The sequence below is a fragment of the Molossus molossus genome, unplaced genomic scaffold (assembly GCF_014108415.1).
Source record: "Molossus molossus isolate mMolMol1 unplaced genomic scaffold, mMolMol1.p scaffold_m16_p_11, whole genome shotgun sequence".
In the NCBI taxonomy this organism is placed as follows: domain Eukaryota; kingdom Metazoa; phylum Chordata; class Mammalia; order Chiroptera; family Molossidae; genus Molossus; species Molossus molossus.
In genome coordinates, this window is record NW_023425346.1 from 51,076,184 (window position 1) to 51,097,647 (window position 21,464).

General features: G+C 38.4%; 1 protein-coding gene across 1 annotated transcript in view; it reads right to left on the reverse strand.

The window, feature by feature from the left end:
* The window catches only part of NBEAL1 (neurobeachin like 1), a 201,847-nt gene that overhangs the window by 32,967 nt on the left and 147,416 nt on the right, over window positions 1-21,464 (reverse strand). The window contains exons 41-45 of the mRNA XM_036253508.1: window positions 12,654-12,794; window positions 9,164-9,294; window positions 6,016-6,125; window positions 1,824-1,941; window positions 668-765 (exon numbers count right to left, since the gene is read on the reverse strand). Coding sequence (XP_036109401.1) covers window positions 668-765; window positions 1,824-1,941; window positions 6,016-6,125; window positions 9,164-9,294; window positions 12,654-12,794 — 598 coding nt within the window. The remainder of the gene's footprint in view (window positions 1-667; window positions 766-1,823; window positions 1,942-6,015; window positions 6,126-9,163; window positions 9,295-12,653; window positions 12,795-21,464) is intronic.

Sequence of the window (21,464 nt, forward strand, 5' to 3'; positions counted from 1 at the left end):
TCAGAAATAAAAAAATAAGGTGATTGTTTTTTAAGTTAATATAGGTCCTGTGTGATTTAAGAGCAATTGACTATATTTGTGGATTTTTTACTGCAATATTTTGTTATTTAAAAATAGAAACAATCACTTATTTTATTTATTTTAATACTGGTTTTAAAAAAAACTATTTATTTATTTATTTTTGGTACGTGCCCCTAGTGGGAACAGAACCCAAAACTCTCTGGTCCGCAGGCCGATGCTCCAACCACTACAACCACTGAGCAAAACTGGCCAGGCCTTTAAATTATTTTTTTATTGATTTTTTAGAGACAGAGGAAGGGGGAGAGAGATAGAAATATCAATGTGAGAGAGACACATCCATCAGCTTCCTCCAGCTCACTCCACACTGGGAAGCGAGCCCACACTGGAGGCATGTGCCCTGACCAGGAATAGAAATGGGACCTCTCAGTCCATGGGACAATATTCAATCCACCGAACCACACCAGCCAGGGAGAAATAATCATTTAAATCTTTTTATCTTTTATTAAGTGACAGTATATTTTTCTCAAATTGTAAATAATTTTGAAGTAAGGTATTAAATAATAAAAATCTTTGAAGTACTGGTAGTACTCTTCCTTAGTGATTAAATTTTAGACTTTTTATATAATCAATAACTTTTTTGATTTACCTTTAACAGTTGACAAGGTGTTTGTCCAAAATTATTAATCATTCCTTCTAAGGCTTTTCTTTCCTTCTCATCTGTTAGGGCATCCAGATCCACAGCTCCTAAAATCAGAAGTAGTCAACTCACTACAGAGTGAAAATAAATTAGCAAGCCACATAACTGATGGATATATCAGAGACTGATTAGTACATTTTTATTAAAATACTATTCCATTCTTTCATTCCTAAGAACATTTTAAGGGATAATGTTTTAAAAAACAGTAAAACATCAACATTAAATATATAAAAAGATAAATTTTATCCACTGTTTAGAACTTAACTATTTTAAACAAATTTAACAGGTAGTCTATAGAAGTTTCTCTAAGAAAAATACAGACTATACTCACAGTACACCTAATTGTTTTTCATCATAGTCAAGCTGAAACAAGTGTAATAACCATACAAAAATACTGCTATAAATTACTGCTTAATAAATGTTGGGGAAGGTGATATTATGGTTAACTGATTATACCCAGCCATACCTAATATGAATTGTTACATGGCTAGTAACTAGCCAAACTAGATCAGTCTGATTTCAACGTCTATGCTCCTATCCACCATGCCATACTACCTCCCACAGATTTTTATGGAAGGAAAACATGCTTGTCTAGTTACAAAAAGTCACGTGGGCTCTACTAAAATGCATGTAACTTCATACTATTCACAATCTTTAGAACTCTTAGTTCAACTTAAGGATTAGAAAAGAACTACTTATGACTTTCAAAGCCTTCAAAAAATGTTCTTGATTCTGAATAAACAATGGAATGCCACCTTTATCACTTAAAGAATTGTTATTTGTAATTCTAAAGGTCTTTTTGCAAAGTCTTCTAAAAATTTAATACTAAATATTTAATATAAGACCTTACTGAATTGGACATATATGGCCAGAGATCAAAAACTTTTATGCCACCAATAACTGACATTTATAATTAGATATGCACACTCTTAATTACTATTTTTTTTACAAAAGCATCTTACCTTTCAAATAGAAAATATCACTAAATTATTTTTAAATGTAGTTTTTTCCCATGTTAAATAGTTATGTCCAAAATACCATGTTACAAACACATATTAAATAATACTTTCTATTAATACAAGAGAAAAAGTACATAGGTTTATACCTTCATAACTGCAGTAATAGAAAACATTGAGTGCCTCCACTGCAGCTGGCCCCCTCTGTTTATAACCAAAAATCAGGTCTATCCATTCATGAAGATGAGCAGAAACATATTCAGATTCCTAGAAAAAGAACAAATAAGTAATAATTAATATAGAGATACCTTCCAACTACAATGTAAAGATGAGTTCTTTAAAAAAGAGCAAATTAAGCACTTACACATAAAATCTTACCACTGCAAACCAAATTATCTCAAATTCATGTTAAATAATTATTCATCATCTACTGCATATGACTATAGTCTATCTTGTACAATGTAGATATCATATTTATTAATATTTACTACATATGCATCTCCTCGTTAATGGTGAAAAAAATAACAGATCTTCTAACAGTCCAAATATTAATGACAAAAAATTGCTCTGGAATGCATCTTTGTTGTAAAATTTCCACTGAAATAGTTGTCTAGAATTTCAATTCAAGGAAATAATGAAACCACACTGAAGTAGATGAAAGATTCTGCAAATAATTCCCTCCACCCCATCCCACCAAGAGGTGGATTGGGTGGCAGGCAGAGGCTTGAAGGATCTCCTGAAGCCACCAAGATGCCTTAAAAGACAGTAAGGAAATTGTTATTGGAGACAGGAGAAAAGGGGACTCACTGTTTTTGTTACATGAAAAACAGGAAGGGTAAATAATGAACTCGTAGATCTGGGGTTGGAGATTTCCAGGCAGAATGTTTTTAAGTGCTAATTGGCTTCTTTTAGCTGCTTGTGATAAAGTGTGGGAGGAGTAAGATGAGTTGGGGGGAGGAGGACTGTTTAGATTTTAAGCATAATTTTAAAAAATATATAAAAGGAACCAGGTCTTGCTAGGTTCAAAATAAAATTATTTCTCATTTCTAGGATCACTAGAGAGTAAAGTTCCCAAAGTAACAAATGGCCTAAGTCAATGATCAAATAAATCAGTGTCACCAGTAAAGTATGGCCTCAGGAAAAAGTTTTAGGTCAGGAGTATGGCTATCAAACAATCTGCTGAGATCTTTTTCTCTCATAGACATACTCAAGAGAATATAGAGCATCTTAAAAATGTTTAAAAGAGCCCTGGTTGATTTGGCTCAGCGATTAGAGCGTCGGCCTGCGGTCCTGAGAGACCCGGGTTCGGTTCCCACTAAGGGCACATACCTCGGTTGCAGTTTGTTCCCGGCCTTGGTTGGGTTGTGTGGGTGGCAACCACTCAACGTGTCCTACGTGTCCCTTTCACATCGATGTTTCTCTCTCTCTCTCTCCCTCCCACACTCTATCTGAACAAAAAATAGAAAAAATGTCCTCGGGTGAGGATAAAAAAAAAAAATGTTAAAAAGAGAGAGAATAATTCAAAAATGGAGTCACTTGTGAGGATAAAAAAAAAAATGTTAAAAAGAGAGAGAATAATTCAAAAATGGAGTCACTTGTGCAAACCAAGACTTAACATATAACCTCACTGCAGTTTCAGCCTATTCCAGGAATATTAGCTTTAACCAATCTAGAATTACCTGATCAGCACTAGTGATTTTATACTAGAGAAACTGTACAAAAAAGAAGACTCAGAAGAGGTGGACATGACAGACCCTTCCTTTCCCCTAAAGGAAACAATCCACTCTATGTTAGACTTTATTTTTCTGCCCACTTCTGCCTCTAGAAGGCTTCCATTTTGTACAGCATCTGGAAGCTCCTTTCTATATGATGGATGGGATGCTGCCTGAATCATGAATCACTGAATAAAGCCAATTAAATCTTCAAATGTACTGAGCTGAATTTTGTTTTTTAACAAGAATCTTAAGGGCATTTCCAATTCAGCCGAAAGGAGATAAAAAACTGTTTTGTAAAGTAATATGGATTTTGTCCAGTAGAGTTGATGCATAAGAAACCCGTAAAATTTTAAAAGAAATTTTATCAGTTCAGTCTGAGAGAGAGAGAAACTGTATAAAAAAGAATACTCAGAAGAGGTGGGCAGGAGGAAGGGAAGAGATAAACCAAAGAACTTATATGCATGTATACATAACCAATGAACTTAGGCAACAATGCTGGGGGAGAGGGAAGATCAGGAGGAGGGTATCAATGGGGGAAAAAGGAGAAAAATCTATAACAAAAATTAATTAATTAGTTAATTAATCAATTAAAAAAAAGAAGAAGACAGACCTTTGGCTTCCAAGTTACTATAGTTAAGAGGTTGACAAAGATACTCGAATTTATTTATTTAACAAAAAAGAAAGAATAACTGGGTGGGGGTGTTTTCAAGAGCCCAAATGTAGAAGAAAAAAGCCATGGAAAACCACTCTTGGGACACAGCACTGGATCCTAATAAAGGAACTGAGAGCATTTTCCGCCAGAATTCTGAATTGTTATAACCAGTTATTGCTAGGTGCCTCTTGTTTTCTCTCTCTTTTGAATGAGAATGTCTATTACAGTTCTGTCCTTGTCACACCACTGTTGTTATGTGGGGACAGATAACTTGTTTCTTTACTTCAGTCTTCTGATCCAAGAGGAGACACATCTGAGTAGTTTAATCCACATATTTAGATGAATAACAAGATTCTGGACTTCAGGCCTCATACCTTAATGCAAGGATCAGCAAACTACTGCTTGTGTGCCAAATCTTACTAACTACCAGACTTGTAGAGTGGTCCAACACTCATTTATTTTGCACTACAATGGCAGAATTTCACCTTAAAGCCAATGAAAATATTTATTATATTGTTCTTTATGGAAAAAGTTCAAAGATTTCCTGTCTTAAAGATATGACTGTGGGGGAATCTTGAGAAGAAATATGTATAATTTACATGTTGAAGGAATGTGAATAATTTGTGGCCAGAGGCAGATTCTCTGTGGTAGATCAAAGATGGTTGCTAATTCTTTCTCACTTCCATCATTGAGAAGTGCAATTTATTTTCCCTCCTTTTGAATCTGCATTGATCCTGTTACTGTTTAACTATTACAAACTGGCAGAAGTGATGCTGTGACAGTTCATAGCCTGAAGACATGAGAAAATGTGGAAGCTTCCACTTTTGCATTCAGGGGAGCCCTGAGCTGCCATATAAAAGGTCTGGCTACCCAGATTAGAGAGACCACATGAAAAGGAGATATCCTGAAATTATATGGAGAGGGAGAAAAGACCAGTGTGCCAACGTCTCAGTGAAGCCTATGTGACTCTAGCCTTAGCTATCGTATGACTCCAAGGCCATGAGAACCTCAAACAAGACCAGGAGAATTACTCTATTGAGACAAATCAACTCATAGAACTGTGAGAGATAATAAAATGGCTATAGTTTAAAGCCACTACATTTTGGATTAGTTTGTTACACAGAAATACATAACTGAAACACAAACTTCTAATATCTTATTAGTAAGGAGGAGCATGCTTTCCTGAAATCCTGGACTCCTATTGCATGTAATAAATAATATAGAGGAAAGCATCTGAGAAGTTTCTAGTTAGCAAAAAGAAATAGAGTATTTTTCAGAGTTGCCTTATCCATACATAGGGTTATTGCCCACAAGCATTATAATATAATCCCGAATTACGTAATTTGACAAACTATATATTAATGACAAGGAATGTTTCCAAATTGGCCTGATTAGTTTTAGAGCCTGCAACATTTCAGTTTAAATAGAGAACTAAGTGGGCTACTGTGGGGGTAAAAACATATCACCTGCAAGATAATAATACAATATCAACATTAACCTAAGTCTTACTAGTCTTTCAATTCCAAACTGCAAATTTAGCTAAAAACCAGTAATATTTTTTAAAGTGGCATTTAGGATCTAACTATCTTAGTAAAAACTTACTGAAATCCTTCAGAGAAAACAAAAGTGTACTGATCCTTATATTAGATATGAAACAAACATGGGAACTACAAAATATCAAACTACATCCAGCCTGGTGATTCAAATAGTTTCACATATAGCAGGCAGATACATTATAGAAATGATTTTTTTTTCTGTATATCTTTGGGACTTGACTATACTTTCACTATATCAGAAGATTCATAGCTTTGGAATAAACTACTATATTATACTTTCTAAAACATCATATATAATAGATTACAAATTAATCTAGAAAAATAATTAATAGTCAGATATACTTAATTCCATCCTCTTAAAAAACACATACATCTTTATCTTTTTAATTTCTCTAATAACTGAACACAAAAGTCTTACCAGAGCTTTCCTATGTTTATAGATGAAATCTTCCGCTGACTTAGCCCATTTGGGGAGAATGACATCATTTACTAGTTCTTTGGAAGCTTGTAGACGACCCAAGTTAAATTCTAAGATATGTAAAAGATAAATTTATCAAGTCATTTTAGAACAAACAGGAGGGCATATTCCTTAGCAAAAGTGAAGGCTCTTTTCTTTTTTAATTAAGAGATAGGTGGGAATCAAGTTCCCTTGTTCTACATTTACTAAACAAGTAAATTTAATTCTTATCAATTGGAATACATTTATCAATTGATGTAAAAGGTAAATAAAAGCTCTGTCAGCCCACGGACCAGAGAGACCCGGGTTCAGTTCCCACAGGGCACGTACCTCCGTTGCTATTTGTCCCCGGCCCCGGTTAGGGTCATGTGGGTGGCAACCACTCAATGTGTCTCTCTCATATCAATGTTTCTCCCTCTCTCCCTCCTGCTCTATCTCAAGATAAATGCAAGAATGTCCTCAGGTGAGGATAAAAAAAAGAAATAAATAAAAGGTAAATAAAAATAAAATCATTTTAAATTAGGTATTATAAGGTAAATCAGATTAATAATTGATTTTTTGTTGGGGGAAAGTACTGATATGACCAAAACCATAATCAGAACAAAAATGAAAGATAAAGTATTCTTTTTTTTTTATCCTCACCCGAGGACATTTTTCCATTTTTTACTCAGATAGAGCGGGAAGGAGAGAGAGGAAGAGAGAGAAACATCAATGTGAAAGTTACACATCGAGCGGCCGCCACCCACACGACCCAACCAGGGCCGGGGACAAACTGCAGCCAAGGTACATGCCCTTAGCGGGAACCGAACCCGGGTCTCTGTGGACCGCAGGCTGACGCTCTAACCGCTGAGCCAAACCGGCCAGGGCAGATAAAGTATTCTTAAATTTTAAAATAATTATCATAATCAGTTCTAATGGTTAATTTACAAAATATAACTCCTTAGAGCTTTTTGATTTAACAAAAGGAATGCAACAAACTTTAAACTCACTTTAAGATTTATACTGGCCTTATGAAAGAAAAATATATTTATATATCACTATTCTAAGTATATACTGACATGATAAAGATTTGCTCATCTAGTTAGAATCCCAAAATGAGATTTTCTTGTTCATACAGTGAAGGAAGAGAAAAGTGTTAACACAAAAGACCTTCATAAAAGAAGCTGCCTTAAAATATCAATGAGTCTCAAAGTAGGAGAGAGGTTCAATGTCATAAAATGACAGGACACACAGGGTCTGTAGCTTTGTTAACCCAACCACTGTATAGCAGACATTGTTTGTTGGCCACCTGATAGCCATTCTTCATTTTGTAGCAGAATCCTGTTTTTATTAAGTTGTCCATTCCTGACTTATAATTCATGCTTGTTGCAGGTGACTGATGTAGAGGCTGGCATATGACCCAGCCCTGGAGAATAAGGGGACGTTATAAGAAAGGGTTTCTCACTCTTAAGAAATGACAAAGAATTAACATTTTCACTTCTTTCTAAGACACCATTATATATACCTATGATACCTAGAACTTCTTTAGTTATCTGTAACCGTAACAGGAACGAGCCAGGGACAAAGCCAAAACACTTAGAATAGCAGAGTGAAAATATAGAAAAGAACTTGGCTTGGATGATATTGTTCAACCACCCGAAACTATCATACCTCAGGGTTTTTATGAGGGAAAAGACTAAAATTTTCTTGCTCACACAATTATAAGTTTTTATTATTATCTGTTTTACTAATTAATATAATACTAATATTAATCAATACTTTTTGGCATTCTAACTAACATATTTGCTTTCTCTCACATAGCTCATTTCAAACAAAAAGGCAATGTATAGTTAGAAATGGAGGCCACCAGGACAGTAGTGCAAGACGGCAACTGACTCTGGTGAATGCCAGAAATTGTCAAGCTAAAAGTACCTTAAACTTTGCATCTATATTTAATCTGCTCATCCCACCTATCCTAGATACACTGCTTTAGGAGACTCCAGTCCTATGACTGGCCAAGAGTTTAAGATCACATTCAGTCAATAGATTCACTTGATTTCCTGACTACCTTACTCTGAGAATCAGATGTCCTGCCTCCAGTTGGTCATGCACAACTGTTACAGTGTGAATGACCAAAGGGCATGAAGCCCTGAATTTGTTCTGCCTGGCCTGACAAATAATTCTACTGAGTAAGCAAAGGGTCAAGCATTAACATTATATGCTAAGAGAGGAAAAAAAAGTTGGTAATGGTCCTTTCACACTGTGAAATATCCCTAAAGAACACCAGTAGTAACACTCTTGCCAATTTCCTTATTTGTGCTTAAACTAAATCTAAAACTACCTTATAGAAAGAGTATTTGGATATTTTAAAGATTGTATTTAGCTCCGTGATTCTCTCCTTCAAAGACATAATATAATTTTTCAAGATATAGTTGCTTCTGTTGCAACTATAAAAATCTGATGTTATACTGTGAAAGTGGTCACGGTTTATATGTAAATGAAATGGCTGGCTGTATTCCAACAAAATTTTATTTATCAACACATATTTTGCCCACAGATTTGGCCTATGGACTGTACTTTGCTGATCCCTGGTCTAAATGCTCATCTCATCTAATTCAAACACTTTTTTAAAAAAAATGTTTTTCCTTTATTTAGAGAGGAAGGGAGAGACAGAGAGAGAGAGAGAGAAACATCGATGAGAGAGAACATCAACTGGCTGCCTCCTGCATGCCCCTCACTGGCAATCGGGCCCACAACCTGGGCATGTGTCCTGACCTCTTGGTGCATGGGTTGATAATCAACCACTGAGCCACACCAGCCAGACTAACTCAAACACTTTTAAACTAAGTTGTTATATGGTTGAAATAGCATATGGTCATTTTGCTAGTAAATATTGTACTCTGACAAATTCTCTTACCAGTTCAAATTTTACTCATTTATCTTACTTCACTGGAACACTTCCCTAGAAGGCAAGACAAGTACCTGGACACTAGTAATCCCTGTCACTGAATAATACACAGACAGAATGAATCTTAAATAATCTATAGGACATCACAAAAATGTCCTGAAAGATATTTTTCAGGATCTTCCATTGAGATCTGTTGAATCAAATTTTTTATCTATTTCTTACGATTTTGATTTTCCAAAAACTCTGGAAAATAGAAGAATTCAGGAATAAGTTCCTTCACATCATTTGGATTGTCCATGAGCGCCTGCCAGGTAGCAGGGATGGAATGGAATTGTCGATCTGCACAATCAAACCTGCACATGGAGACAGAAAGAGAAAGGTGCTGAATGAGAACAACAGCAGGCATGAAACAAACTTTTTAAATCCCTTTAAGTTTCCCAATGATTAGTTTCTCTTTTCTTAATATTTCTCTTTAATGTCTAAAAACACAATTTGCTCTTCTTTTGGGGGGAGGGGAGTACGTGCCCCTAGCGGGAACCGAACTTGAGACTCTCTGGTCCGCAGGCCGACGCTCAACCTCTGAGCCAAACTGGCCAGGGCTGCTCTTCTTCTTGTGACTATCTTTCATAATCTGTGTCAGGAACTAAATACTCTCATTTTAATCACTAGTATCATCTTAGTTAAAATAGTTGAAAACCAAATCACATTGGAGAAAATGTTTAAGTGATTAAATTAAATACAAACCTAAGACATCTTTTACAAAATGGCACCGTTTTTTTTTTTTCAATTACAGTTTACATTCAATACTATTTTGTACCAGTTTCAAGTGTACAGTTTAGCGTTCAGACAATCATATATCCTACAAAGTGTTCCTTCTGTTATCCCAGCCCCCGCCTGGCACCATACATAGTCACCACAGTATCACTGACTCTATTCCCCATACTGTACTTTACATCCCCATGTCTATTATGTAACTACCCATTTATACTGCTTGATCCCTTTGAAAATGGCAAAATTTTTGCTGAGTAAAACTTACCATAGAAAATGACTAAATGTTATTTGGATATTTTTAAATCACAGAGTTTAAATATCAAAGTATTATAGTATTAACATATGTGATTAACAGATCTATAAGAATATTGCTGACTTAACCTTCGATACATAAATACCTTTACAAACTCTTCTACTAAAAACCAGATGGTGATTTAGGGAAATAGTTCTTGCATATACTTCATTTTTAAGTTCCATCATGACTCTATGTTAGTTGAAAGGAGCTCAAGTGGTCATGCTGCAATTTTATTATGCTTTTTCTAATCATAAAATGCATAAACTCCTTCTGTTTCATCTCCTTTGACATTGTTTTCCTGGATATATTAAGTAATGAGTTATTAAGTAACACTGATGACTAATTTGACTCTTTTTATGCCTAGGAATCTTAATTTGAGGCTAAGCTAAACTTCACAGAACTCTAAATTTAACTATCATAAATAGGTCATCAATAGTCTAATGATGGAGTAATCCAGATTCATGGAGAGGTACAGCTTTAATGGTAGAATCTTTTTGTGTGGGAGAGAACAGTTTTATTGAGATGTAATTAACATAGATATAATTTACTCTTAAGTAGAAAAGTCAATGGTTTATGGTTTTTAGTATATTCACAGAGTTGTGCACCCACCACCACAATCAATTTTAGAACATTCTCATCACTCCAAAAAGAAACTCTGTATCTATTAGCAGTCCCTCTTCATTCACCCTACCTCTACCACTAATCTACTTTGTCTCTCTGAATTTGCCTATTTTGGACATATCATATAAATCATACATACAAGATGTGGCTTTTGTGCCTGGCTTATTTCATTTAGCAAACTGTTTTTGTGGTTCATCCATTTCGTAGCATGCATCAAGCTCTCATTCCTTTTATTCACTCATGGCCAAATAATTTTCCATTGTATGGATATACCACATTTTATTCCTTTATCAGTTAATACACATTTGGATATTTCCATTTTTGGCTATTATAAATAATGCTGCTATGCACATTTTTGTATAAGTTTTTGTATGAATATATATTTTCAGTTATCTTGGGTATATACTTAGGAGTGGAATGGCTGGATCATATGGCAATTATGTATTTAACCCTTCGAAGAACTGTCAGACTGTTTTCCACAGAGACTGCTTTTTACATTCCCACCTGTAGTACATAATAAAGGTTCCAATTTCTCAGCATGCTCATTGACAAGCTCTTGATTATAGTCACCCTTGTGCTACCTCAATTTGTTTTTGATTTAAATTTCCTTGATGACTAATGATGCTATGCATATTTTCATATATTTTTTGTTTGTTTTTGGTTAATTTTCACCCAAGGATATTATTTCCACTGATTTTTTGAATGGAAAGAAGGAAAGGAGAGAGAGAAACATTGATGTGAGAGAGACACATTAATTAGTTGCTTCCTGTATGACCCCAGCCAGGGCTGGGAATCGAACCTGCAAACCAGGTATGCGCCCCTGACTGGAATCAAAACCAAGACCCCACAGTCCACAGGGCTACACTCCAACCACTGAGCCAAACCTGCCAGGGCAGCATCTTTTCAAATGTTTATTGGACATTTGCATATCTTCTTTGGGAAAATGTCCATTCGGATCCTTTGTGTCCAGTAGTTAATTAGGTTGTCTTTTTATTATTGTAAGGGTTCTTTTTATATGCTAGTTAAAAGTCCCTTATCAGATATACAATTTGCATATATTTTCTTCCACTGAATGGGTTGTCTTTCAACTTTAATTTTATTCATAAAATTAAAAGTTGAAAAAAACAGTTATACTTTACTGGAGAGAAAATTACTTGCTATCATGGTAAATGTAATGGCTGGCTGTGTTCCAATAAAATTTTATTTATAAACACATAAATCTGTGGTAAATCCATCATGGAGATATGCAGTGATCTTGAGGACATAGTCTTTTCTTGAAAGCCAAGGCTTAATGTACTAAAATCAGGAATAAGGGACCTGGGCAATTTTGAGAAATAAAAGCTACATGTAAAGAGAGTAGACCAGGCAATGGTTACACAGCTCTTAATTGGGTAGGAAAGGCAAATGGTAATGTTAAAGAATAAGGCAACATGGAGACAAAATGTGAATCAGTAGAGAACTACCTGGAAGATACACTGAGGAACTAAGGATTCATGTAGAAGTTTGTTCCTTTAGGATCATTAGAAAAATGTATAACATAGATAAGTTTTAAAACCGACAGGTAATATGATATAATGGCATCACAGTCCTATTTGAGCTGCTACTAATAATGTAAGAGCCCCTCAGTCCTCCTTTTTATTCCTCTTGATTGATAAGTATTTTCAGAAGAACTACATAGGCATTGGTTAGGTTTAAATCTGGTAGATGTCTTAGATCTAGCTCTAAATCAGTTCTCACTCTAAATCTATGGTGGGTTGCTAAAACCAATAAGAATCATAAAGGCAAACAGGGTAACAGTAAAAAAAAAAAAAAAAAGGAATTCTCTTTAAAAGTCATTTGTATAAGTCAATTTGAGTGACCCACTCTTATACTAGTTTGGCTATTTACCTAGAGGCTACACGAATCAAAAACTAATAGAGGAGAATAAAAAAGATGTGGTCTTGTCATACAGTACATGACATGGAGGCAAAATTGTTAGCAATGACACATAGTCTTAAGAAAATAGTATATTTACCCAAAACATACCTTCCACTTTGAAGCTGGATGTGGAGGGTAGTGAATGGTTCTGTACGAATAAGATAGTGCATAACCCCAGCAGAATTTGAATAGTGAGTACCATAATGAAATTTATCAATAGTTCCCATAGGATCCTCAAAATTTTCGTATCTAAAAAAAGAAATAAAAGTTTTGTAACCACAACAGCAAAATTAAATTAGGACATAAGCTTGCATTACATTGTTAAAAAAGAGTTTAAGAAGTCCTTATTAATATGTTTCATGATGTATGTATGTATTCATAGCATCACACCATGTTAATAAATGAAAAAAATATTTTATTAACATTTTTTTCTGAACAATAAAATATCACTCATAATGGATTCTGGAAGAGTTCTGTACTATGCAATAATACATGTTGACTGCAGATAAATGAGAAAATACAGAGAACCCTCCCAAAACAACCTTAAAATCAGCTATTATTAACATTTTTGGGAATATAGGTCAATTGTTAATGTATAAATTAATAAACAACCATATTTTAATATAAAAGTGCTATACCTAATATATTGTTTACAACTTTTTATCGTTTAACAGTTTTCTAGCCCTGGCAGTTTGGCTCAGCGGTTAGAGCGTTGGCCTGCGGTCTGGAGAGACCTGGGTTCGGTTCCCGCTAAGGGCATGTACTTCGGTTGCAGTTTGTCCCTGGCCCTGGTTGGTCGTGAGGGTGGCAGCCACTCGATGTGTCCCTTCACGTCGATGTTTCTGTCTGTCTCTCCCTTCCTCTCTCTCCCTCCCACTCTATCTGTACAAAAAATGGAAAAATATCCTCGGGTGAGGATAAAAAAACAAAACAGTTTTCTAGTAACATCTTTCCAAATGACTAATAGTCTATTTTTAATGGGTATGTGGTACTTACAACAAGTATATGTATGGATATATAATAACTTATAACTATTACTTACTTTATTATTGTTTTATTGATTTTAGACAGAGAGAAAAGGAGAGGGAAAAAGAGACAAAAACATCGATGAGAGAGAACATTGATTGACCGCCTCCTGCATACCCCCACTGGGGACTGGGCCCACAACCTGGGCATGTGCCCTGACACAGAAATTGAACTTTTTGGTGCATGGATCAACGCTCAACCACTGAGCCACACCGGCCGGGCACTATTACTTAAGATATTTAAGTAGTTTCTACTTTTTTTTTTTAATCCTCACCCAAGGATATTTTTTCATTTTTTTGTTCACATAGAGTAGGAGGGAGAGAGAGGAAGGGAGAGAGAGAGAAACATCAATGTGAAAGGAACACATCGAGTGGCTGCCACCCACACGACCCAACCAGGGCCAGGGACAAACTGCAACCGAGATACATGCCCCTTAGTGGGAACCGAACCTGCATCTCTGGACCGCAAGCCGACATTCTAATCGCTGAGCCAAACCAGCCAGGGCAGTTGTTTCTATTTTTTTGCTATTATAATAAGCAATGTGATAATCAAACATTCTATTGTAGCTAAGGTAATAGAAACATATGGAGAATCAGTCAAGAATTGTGGAAAGGCACCCTGGCCGGTTTGGTTCAGCGGTTGGAGCGTTGGCCTGCGGTCCAGAGAGACCCAGGTTCGGTTCCCGCTAAAAGCAGGTACCTCGGTTGTAGTTTGTCCCTGGCCCTGGTTGGTCGTGCGGGTGGTAGCCACTTGATGTGTCCCTTTCATGTTGATGTTTCTCTTTCTCTCTCTCCCTCTCTCTCCCTCCCACTCTATCTGAACAAAAAATGGAAAAATGTCCTCGGGTGAGGATAAAAAGAAAGAATTGTGGAAATGAATGCCTAAAAATCTAAAAGGAAAAGATGAAGAAAAGAAAAAGTGGGTAAGAAGAAGGTCTCAACCAGATCATTATAGAAGGACACACAATGATTCTGTAAGCACTATCACTGATAATAGTTTTAAATGGTGACATCTGAATTAATGGGTATAAAATCTGAATAGGAAGGAACAGTTTTTTGAAACAATAAACACTGAAAATTTTAAGCCAATATACTAATCAGTTCCTCAAGGTGAAGCCAATTTCTTTTATATTATTGAAATCATTAATATTCAGGGGAATTAAAAAAAAGGATTCCAGGTCAAAGTAATTTGTACTATTCAAAAAATAAACTATTGCCCTGGTCAGTTTGACTGAGCGGTTAGAGCATTGACCTGCGGACCAAAGAGTCATGGGATCGATTCCAGTCAAGGGCATGTACCTTGGTTGCAGTTCATCCCGGCCCAGGTCGGGGTCTAGTGGGAGGCAGCCAATCAATCTGTCCTTCTCACATTGATGTTTCTCTCTCCTTCTCCCTCCCTCCCTCCCACTCTATCTGAAGATAAATGAAAAAATATCCTAGGGTGAGGATTTAAATAAATAAATAAACTATTGCAAGTTGAAATAATTTGTATCCTTGATTATCAGTAAATTATTTACATGATAAATTTTTCCTGTGGCACACTTTTAAAAATAAACCTTTTATTTTATTATCATCAGAAATAACTGACTAATGGCAATAAGGTAATACATACACAGCCAAATTCCACTAGTAAATCAAATAAAATATCAAGTACTACAACAAGTACTGAGGAAGACTTCCAGTCAAGATGGCCACATAGGTAAACTTGGTATCACCTCCTCCCACAACCACATCAAAACTACAACTAAACTACAGCACAACCATCATTCAGAACCGCCTGAAATCGAGCTGAATGGAAGTCCTACAACTACGAAATTAAAGAAGCAGCCATGCCCTGGCCAGTTGGGCTCAGCGGTTAGAGCATTGGCCTGCGGTCCCGAGGGATCCGAGTATGGTTCCCGCGAAGGGCATGTACCTCTGCTGCAGTTTGTCCCTGGCCCTGATTGGGTCATGTGGGAGGCAGCCACTTGATGTGTCCCTTTCATGTGGATGTTTCTCTCTCTCTCTTTTCCTCTCTCTCCTTCCCACTCTATCTGAACAAAGAAATGAAAAAATGTCCTCAGGCGAGGATTAAAAAAACAAAAGCAGCAGCCACATGGAGACTGGTAGGAGAGGCGAAGGCATGAATGGGCTAGTCCAACACCCACGTGTGGCAGATAAAGATCATAAGGATAGCCCTGGCCAATTTGGCTCAGCAGTTACAGTGTCGGCCAGCAGTCCATAGAGACCTGGGTTCGGTTCCCGATAAGGGCACATGCCTTGGTTGCAGTTTGTTCCCGGCCCCAGTTGGGGTCCTGTGGGTGGTGACCAGTCGATGTGTCTCTCTCACATCGATGTTTCTCTCTCTTCCTCCCGCTATATCTGAAGATAAATGCAAAAAAAAAAAAAAAAAAATGTCCTTGGGTGAGAATAATAAAATAAATAAAATCAGAAGGATACCTCGGCTGGGAAGGTCCTCCCTGAGGAGTGAGGGGTTCCAGTCCCATACCAGGTGCCCAACTCAGGTTTCCAGTGCCAGGAAGAGAAGTCCCCATCACTTCTGGCTGTAAAAATCAGCAGGAACTAAGGCTGAGGGAGGCTGAGGCTCCTGAAGTCCCACTGGTTCCTCTTAAAGGGCCCATGCACGGACTTATTCGGACCCCCTCCCTCCAGGGTCCAGCGTGGAGGAGGCAGCTTGAAAGCACCAGAGACATTCAGGGAAGAACTAAGCTGTTGGCCTCAGGACCAGGGCTGGAGAGGCAGCTTTCTGTCAGACAGACTGCTGGCAGAGGCCTTTGTTCCTTTGGTGAGCCCTTCCCCCACAGGGCAGGCAGACAAGGTTGCCAAATCTGAAACTCCAGCAACCTGGCTCACAATTTTTGCCCCACCCTGATGATGCCCTGAGGCCCTGCCCCATCCAACTTTTGGGTCCACCCAAGCTGTTTCCAAAGGCTTTACTATAGGATTGGCCTGCCTTGGATCCTGCTTCAGAGTTCCCTAAAATCTCTCAAACAAGCAGCATCTGGGCTCAGTGAGCCCCACCTCTTATTAAGTGGCCCCGGGCCTGGCACTAGAAGCAGCCAGCCCTGGTTCACAACTTGGCCTTTCCTGGGCACCTCCAAGCCCAGCACAAGAAGCAACTATCTGCAGATCACTTTGTAGCTTATGCCGGGTGGCCCCAGTTAGTACACAGGCGGTGGCTGAACTCAATCTAGAGCCAGCACACCTAGTGCACAGCTTTAGACCACATTAAAACACCACCACCCAACCACCTCCACAAGTGATATACTCAATGAGTGGACTCAGTGGGTACCAGAGCCCTGCTGAAGTAAGCCTCACTCTGTGTGGTTGGCCCTTACATAGCTGATCCTCCAAGGGAGTCAGAGGCAAGTGGTCAGTGAGCACAGCTAGTCCTTGCAGCTGATCAGCCTGGGTAAATCTCTCCCATTGATGTGCCAACAGCAATCAAGACTCAATTACAGCCCTGGCTGGTTTGGCTCAGCAGTTAGAGCATTGGCCTGCGGTCCAGAGAGACCTGGGTTCGGTTCCCGCTAAGGGCACATACCTCGGTTGCAGTTTGTCCCCGGCCCTGGTTGGTCGTGTGGGTGGCAGCCATTCGATGTGTCCCTTTCACGTCGATGTTTCTCTCTCTCTCTCTTCCTCTCTCTCCCTCCCACTCTATCTGAACAAAAAATGGGAAAATGTCCTTGAGTGAGGATTAAAAAAAAAAAAAGACTCAATTATAACAGAAGGGTGTACAGTCCACACTAGGGGTGCACCTTGAAAGCCCAGTTGGGTTGATCAGGGAAGCCATGCCACTGGATCCTACAGGACACCTACAACAACAGCCCACCCTATGAAGCCTAGGAGACATAGCAGCTCTACCTAATACATAAAAACAATCACAGGGAAGCAGCCAAAATGAGGAGACAAAGAAACATGTACCAAATTAAAGAAAAGTACAAAACTCTAGGAAAAGAACTAAACAAAATGGAGATAAGCAATCAATCAGATGCAGAGTTCAATACACTGGTTATAAGAATGTTCAAAGAACTTAGTGAGACATTCAAGGAACTTAGTGAGACCTTCAAGGAACTTAAGGGGAACTCCAAAAAACTTAGTAAGAACATCAACAACACAAAAAAGAACCAGTCAGAAATGAAGGAGGCACTAACTGAAATAAAGAATAATTTACAAGGAATCAATAGTACAGTAGGTAAAGCCAAAAAGAAAACCATCAATTTGGAATATAAGGAAGCAGAAAACACCCAATCAGAACAGCAAAAAGAAAAAAGAATCCAAAAAATGAGGAAAGTGTAAGGAGTCTCTGGGACAACTTTAAGTGTGCCAATATTCGCATCATAGGGGTGCCAGAAAGAAAAGAGAGAGAGCAAGACACTGAAAACCTATTTGAAAAAATAATAACAGAAAATGTCCCTAATGTGGTTAAAGAAACAGACATACAAGTCAAGGAGGCACAGAGAGTCCCAAACAAGATGAACCCAAAGAGGTCCACACCAAGACACACCATCATCAATATGCCTAAGGTTAAAGACAAAGAGAATCTTAAAAGCAGCAAGAGAAAAGCAGTTCGATACCTACAAAAGAGCCCCATAAGACTGTCAGCTGATTTCTCAAAAGAAACTTTGCAGGCCAAAAAGGAGTGGCAAGAGATATTCAAAGTAATGAAAAGCAATGACCTACAATCAAGATTACTCTATCCTGAAAAGCTATCAATTAGAATCAATGGACATATCGCGAGTTTCCCAGACAAGAAAAAGCTAACGGAGTTCATCACCACCAACCAGCATTATATGAAATGTTGAAGGGTCTTCTTGAAGGAGAACAACAACAAAAATATGAACACTAAAATGGCAATAAATACATATCTATCAAAAATAAAATCTACAGCCCAGGCCGGTTTGGCTCAGCGGTTAGAGCGTCGGCCTGCAGTCTGGAGAGACCCGGGTTCAGTTCCCGCTAAGGGCACGTACCTTGGTTGCAGTTTGTCCCCGGCCCTGGTTGGTCGTGCGGGTGGCAGCCACTCGATGTGTTCCTTTCACATCGATGTTTCTCTCTCTCTCTGTTCCTCTCTCTCCCTCCCACTCTACCTGAACAAAAAATGGAAAAATGTCCTCGGGTGAGGATAAAAATAAATTAATAAATAAATAAAATCTACAAACAAAATGAGCAAGCAGGCCCTGGCCGGTTTGGTTCAGCGGTTAGAGCGTCGGTCTGCAGTCCAGAGAGACCAAGGTTTGGTTCCCACTAAGGGCATGTACCTCGGCTGCAGTTTGCCCCCAGCCCTGGTTGGGTTGTGCGGGTGGCAACCACTCGATGTGTCCCTTTCACATCAATGTTTCTCCCTATCTCTCTCCCCCTCTCTCTCCTTCCCACTCTATCCGAACAAAAAAATAGAAAAATGTCATCGGGTGAGGATAAAGAAAAAAAATGAGCAAGCAGAACAGAAACAGACTCATAGATATAGAGAACTTTCTGTTGCTTGCCAGATGGGTGGGGGTTGGGGGTGGGTGGGTGAATAAGATGAAGGAATTAAAAAGTACAAATTGATTGTTAGACTGATGAACCTCAAAGGGAAGCGGGGGGAAGGAGGGTGGGATGAAATACACCAAAGAACTTCTATGCATATGTGTATAACCAATGGACACTGACAATAGTGTGAGGAGGCAGCAGGGGGGTGGGATTGAGGAGGATGGGGTCAATGAGAAAAAAAGCAAGGACATCTGTAATACATTCAACAATCAAGATAAGTTAAAAAAATAAAAATACATTTTTAAAAAGTCCTGAGGAAGATTTGCAAATAAAAATAAAAAGAAAGAACAATGTACCACTTATTCCCAAATAAATCTACAACAAAGTTCGTTGGCAAAACAGTTCTTTGTCCTTATTATTAGAGGTCATAACTGACAAGTCATCCACAAGTTCACATGGAAAAAAAGGGAAATGAAAATTGCCCTGGCTGGTTTGGCTCACTGGTTAGAGCATCGGCCCTAGGACCAATGAACTGCCCGTTCAATTCTGGTCAAGGGCACATACCTCAGTTGTGTTTCGTCCCTGGCCTTGGTTGGGGTCGTAAGGGAGGCAACCAGTCGATGTGTCCCTCTCACGTCGATGTTTATCCCTCTCTCCCACTCTATCTGAAGATAAATGGAAAAAATGTCCTTGGGTGAGGATTGAAAATTAAAAATAAAAAAAAGAAATTATTCTTTCACTGGTCTGCAGGTGGCTTTGGAAAAAAAACTGAGACGTTTACAGGGTAGATCATAAATATATAAAACTATAAAACCTTTCCAAATTAAAACGACACTTCTAAAATGTCCACTTTTAACTGTTCTTTATTTATATTATTTGTGAATAACAGGTACTATTAGTTTTATATCTACTAAAATATTACCTTAGATGTGTATTTTTACATGTTAGATTAGTAAGTTAAGTCTACAATGATCTGGGAAGAAAAATTTCAGGAATTTATCCTTTAGCACATACCTATTACAAGGTGAAAAGAAATTCTAAGCAGTATTAATTTAAATCTGGCTGAGAAGGGAAATACAGTATAGTTAAGATATTTAAAGGACAACTGATTCATTTTCTTTCTTTTTTTTTTTTTATCCTCACCCGAGGACATTTTTCCATTTTTTGTTCAGGCAGAGTGGGAGGGAGAGAGAGGAACAGAGAGAGAGAGAAAAACATCGATGTGAAAGGAACACATCGAGTGGCTGCCACCCGCACAACCGACGAGGGCCGGGGACAAACTGCAGCCGAGGTACGCACCCTTAGCGGAAACCGAACCCGGGTCTCTCAGGACCGCAGGCCGACGCTCTAACCGCTGAGCCAAACCGGCCAGGGCACAACTGATTCATTTTCAAGAAAATTTAGTGAAGGAATTCAGACTGATTATCAAAAGTAGTTGTGCCCTGGTCGGTTTGGTTCAGCGGTTAGAGCGTCGGCCCGTGGACCAGAGAGATCCAGGTTTGGTTCCCGCTAAGGGCATGTACCTCGGTTGCAGTTTGTCCCTGGCCCTGGTTGGGGTCGTTTGGGTGGCAACCACTCGATGTGTCTCTCTCACATGGATGTTTCTCTCTCTCTTCCTCTCTCTTTCCCTCCCACTCTATCTGAAGATAAATGCAAAAAAAAAAAAAAAAGTCCTCAAGTGAGGATAAAAAAAAAAAGTAGTTGTGCACTGCCTGTCCAGTGTGGCTCAGTGGTTTAGGGTATTGTCCCATGCACCAGAATGTCTAGGGTTCAATTCCCAGGGTGCATACCTGGGTGCAGATTTGATCCCTGGCCTGGTCGGCCTGTGTGCAGGAGGAAATCAATTGATATTTCTCTCTCTCTCTCTGTCTCTCTCAATCACTCCCTCCCTCCTTCCCTTCCACTCTGTGCTATCAATGGAAGAAAATATCCTGGGGTGAGGATAAAAAAAAAAAAAAAAAGTTGTGCACTTATTTTATTTTATTTATTTATTTATTTTTTGGTGCTGTTAATCCTCACCATTGATTTTGAGATAGAATGGAAGGGAGAGAGGAAGACAGAGAGAAACATCGATATGAGAGAGACACATCTATTGGTTGCCACCCGCATGACCCCAACCATGGTTGGGTTCGAACCTGCAACCCAGGTACGTGTCCTTGACCGGGAATTAAACCTGTGACCCTTCAGTCCTCAGGCTGAGGTTCTAACAGCTGAACCAAACCGGACAGGGCTTATTTAAATATTTTTACTGATTTTCTTTTTTTTAGAGAGAGGGAGAGGAAGGGAAAGGGAGAGAAACACCAATGTGAGAACAAAACATAGAGTGGCTGCCTCCTGCACGCCCCCTACTGGGGACCAAGCCCACAACCTGGGCATGCACCCTGACCAGAATCAAATTGGCAATCCTTTGGTGCCCAGGAAA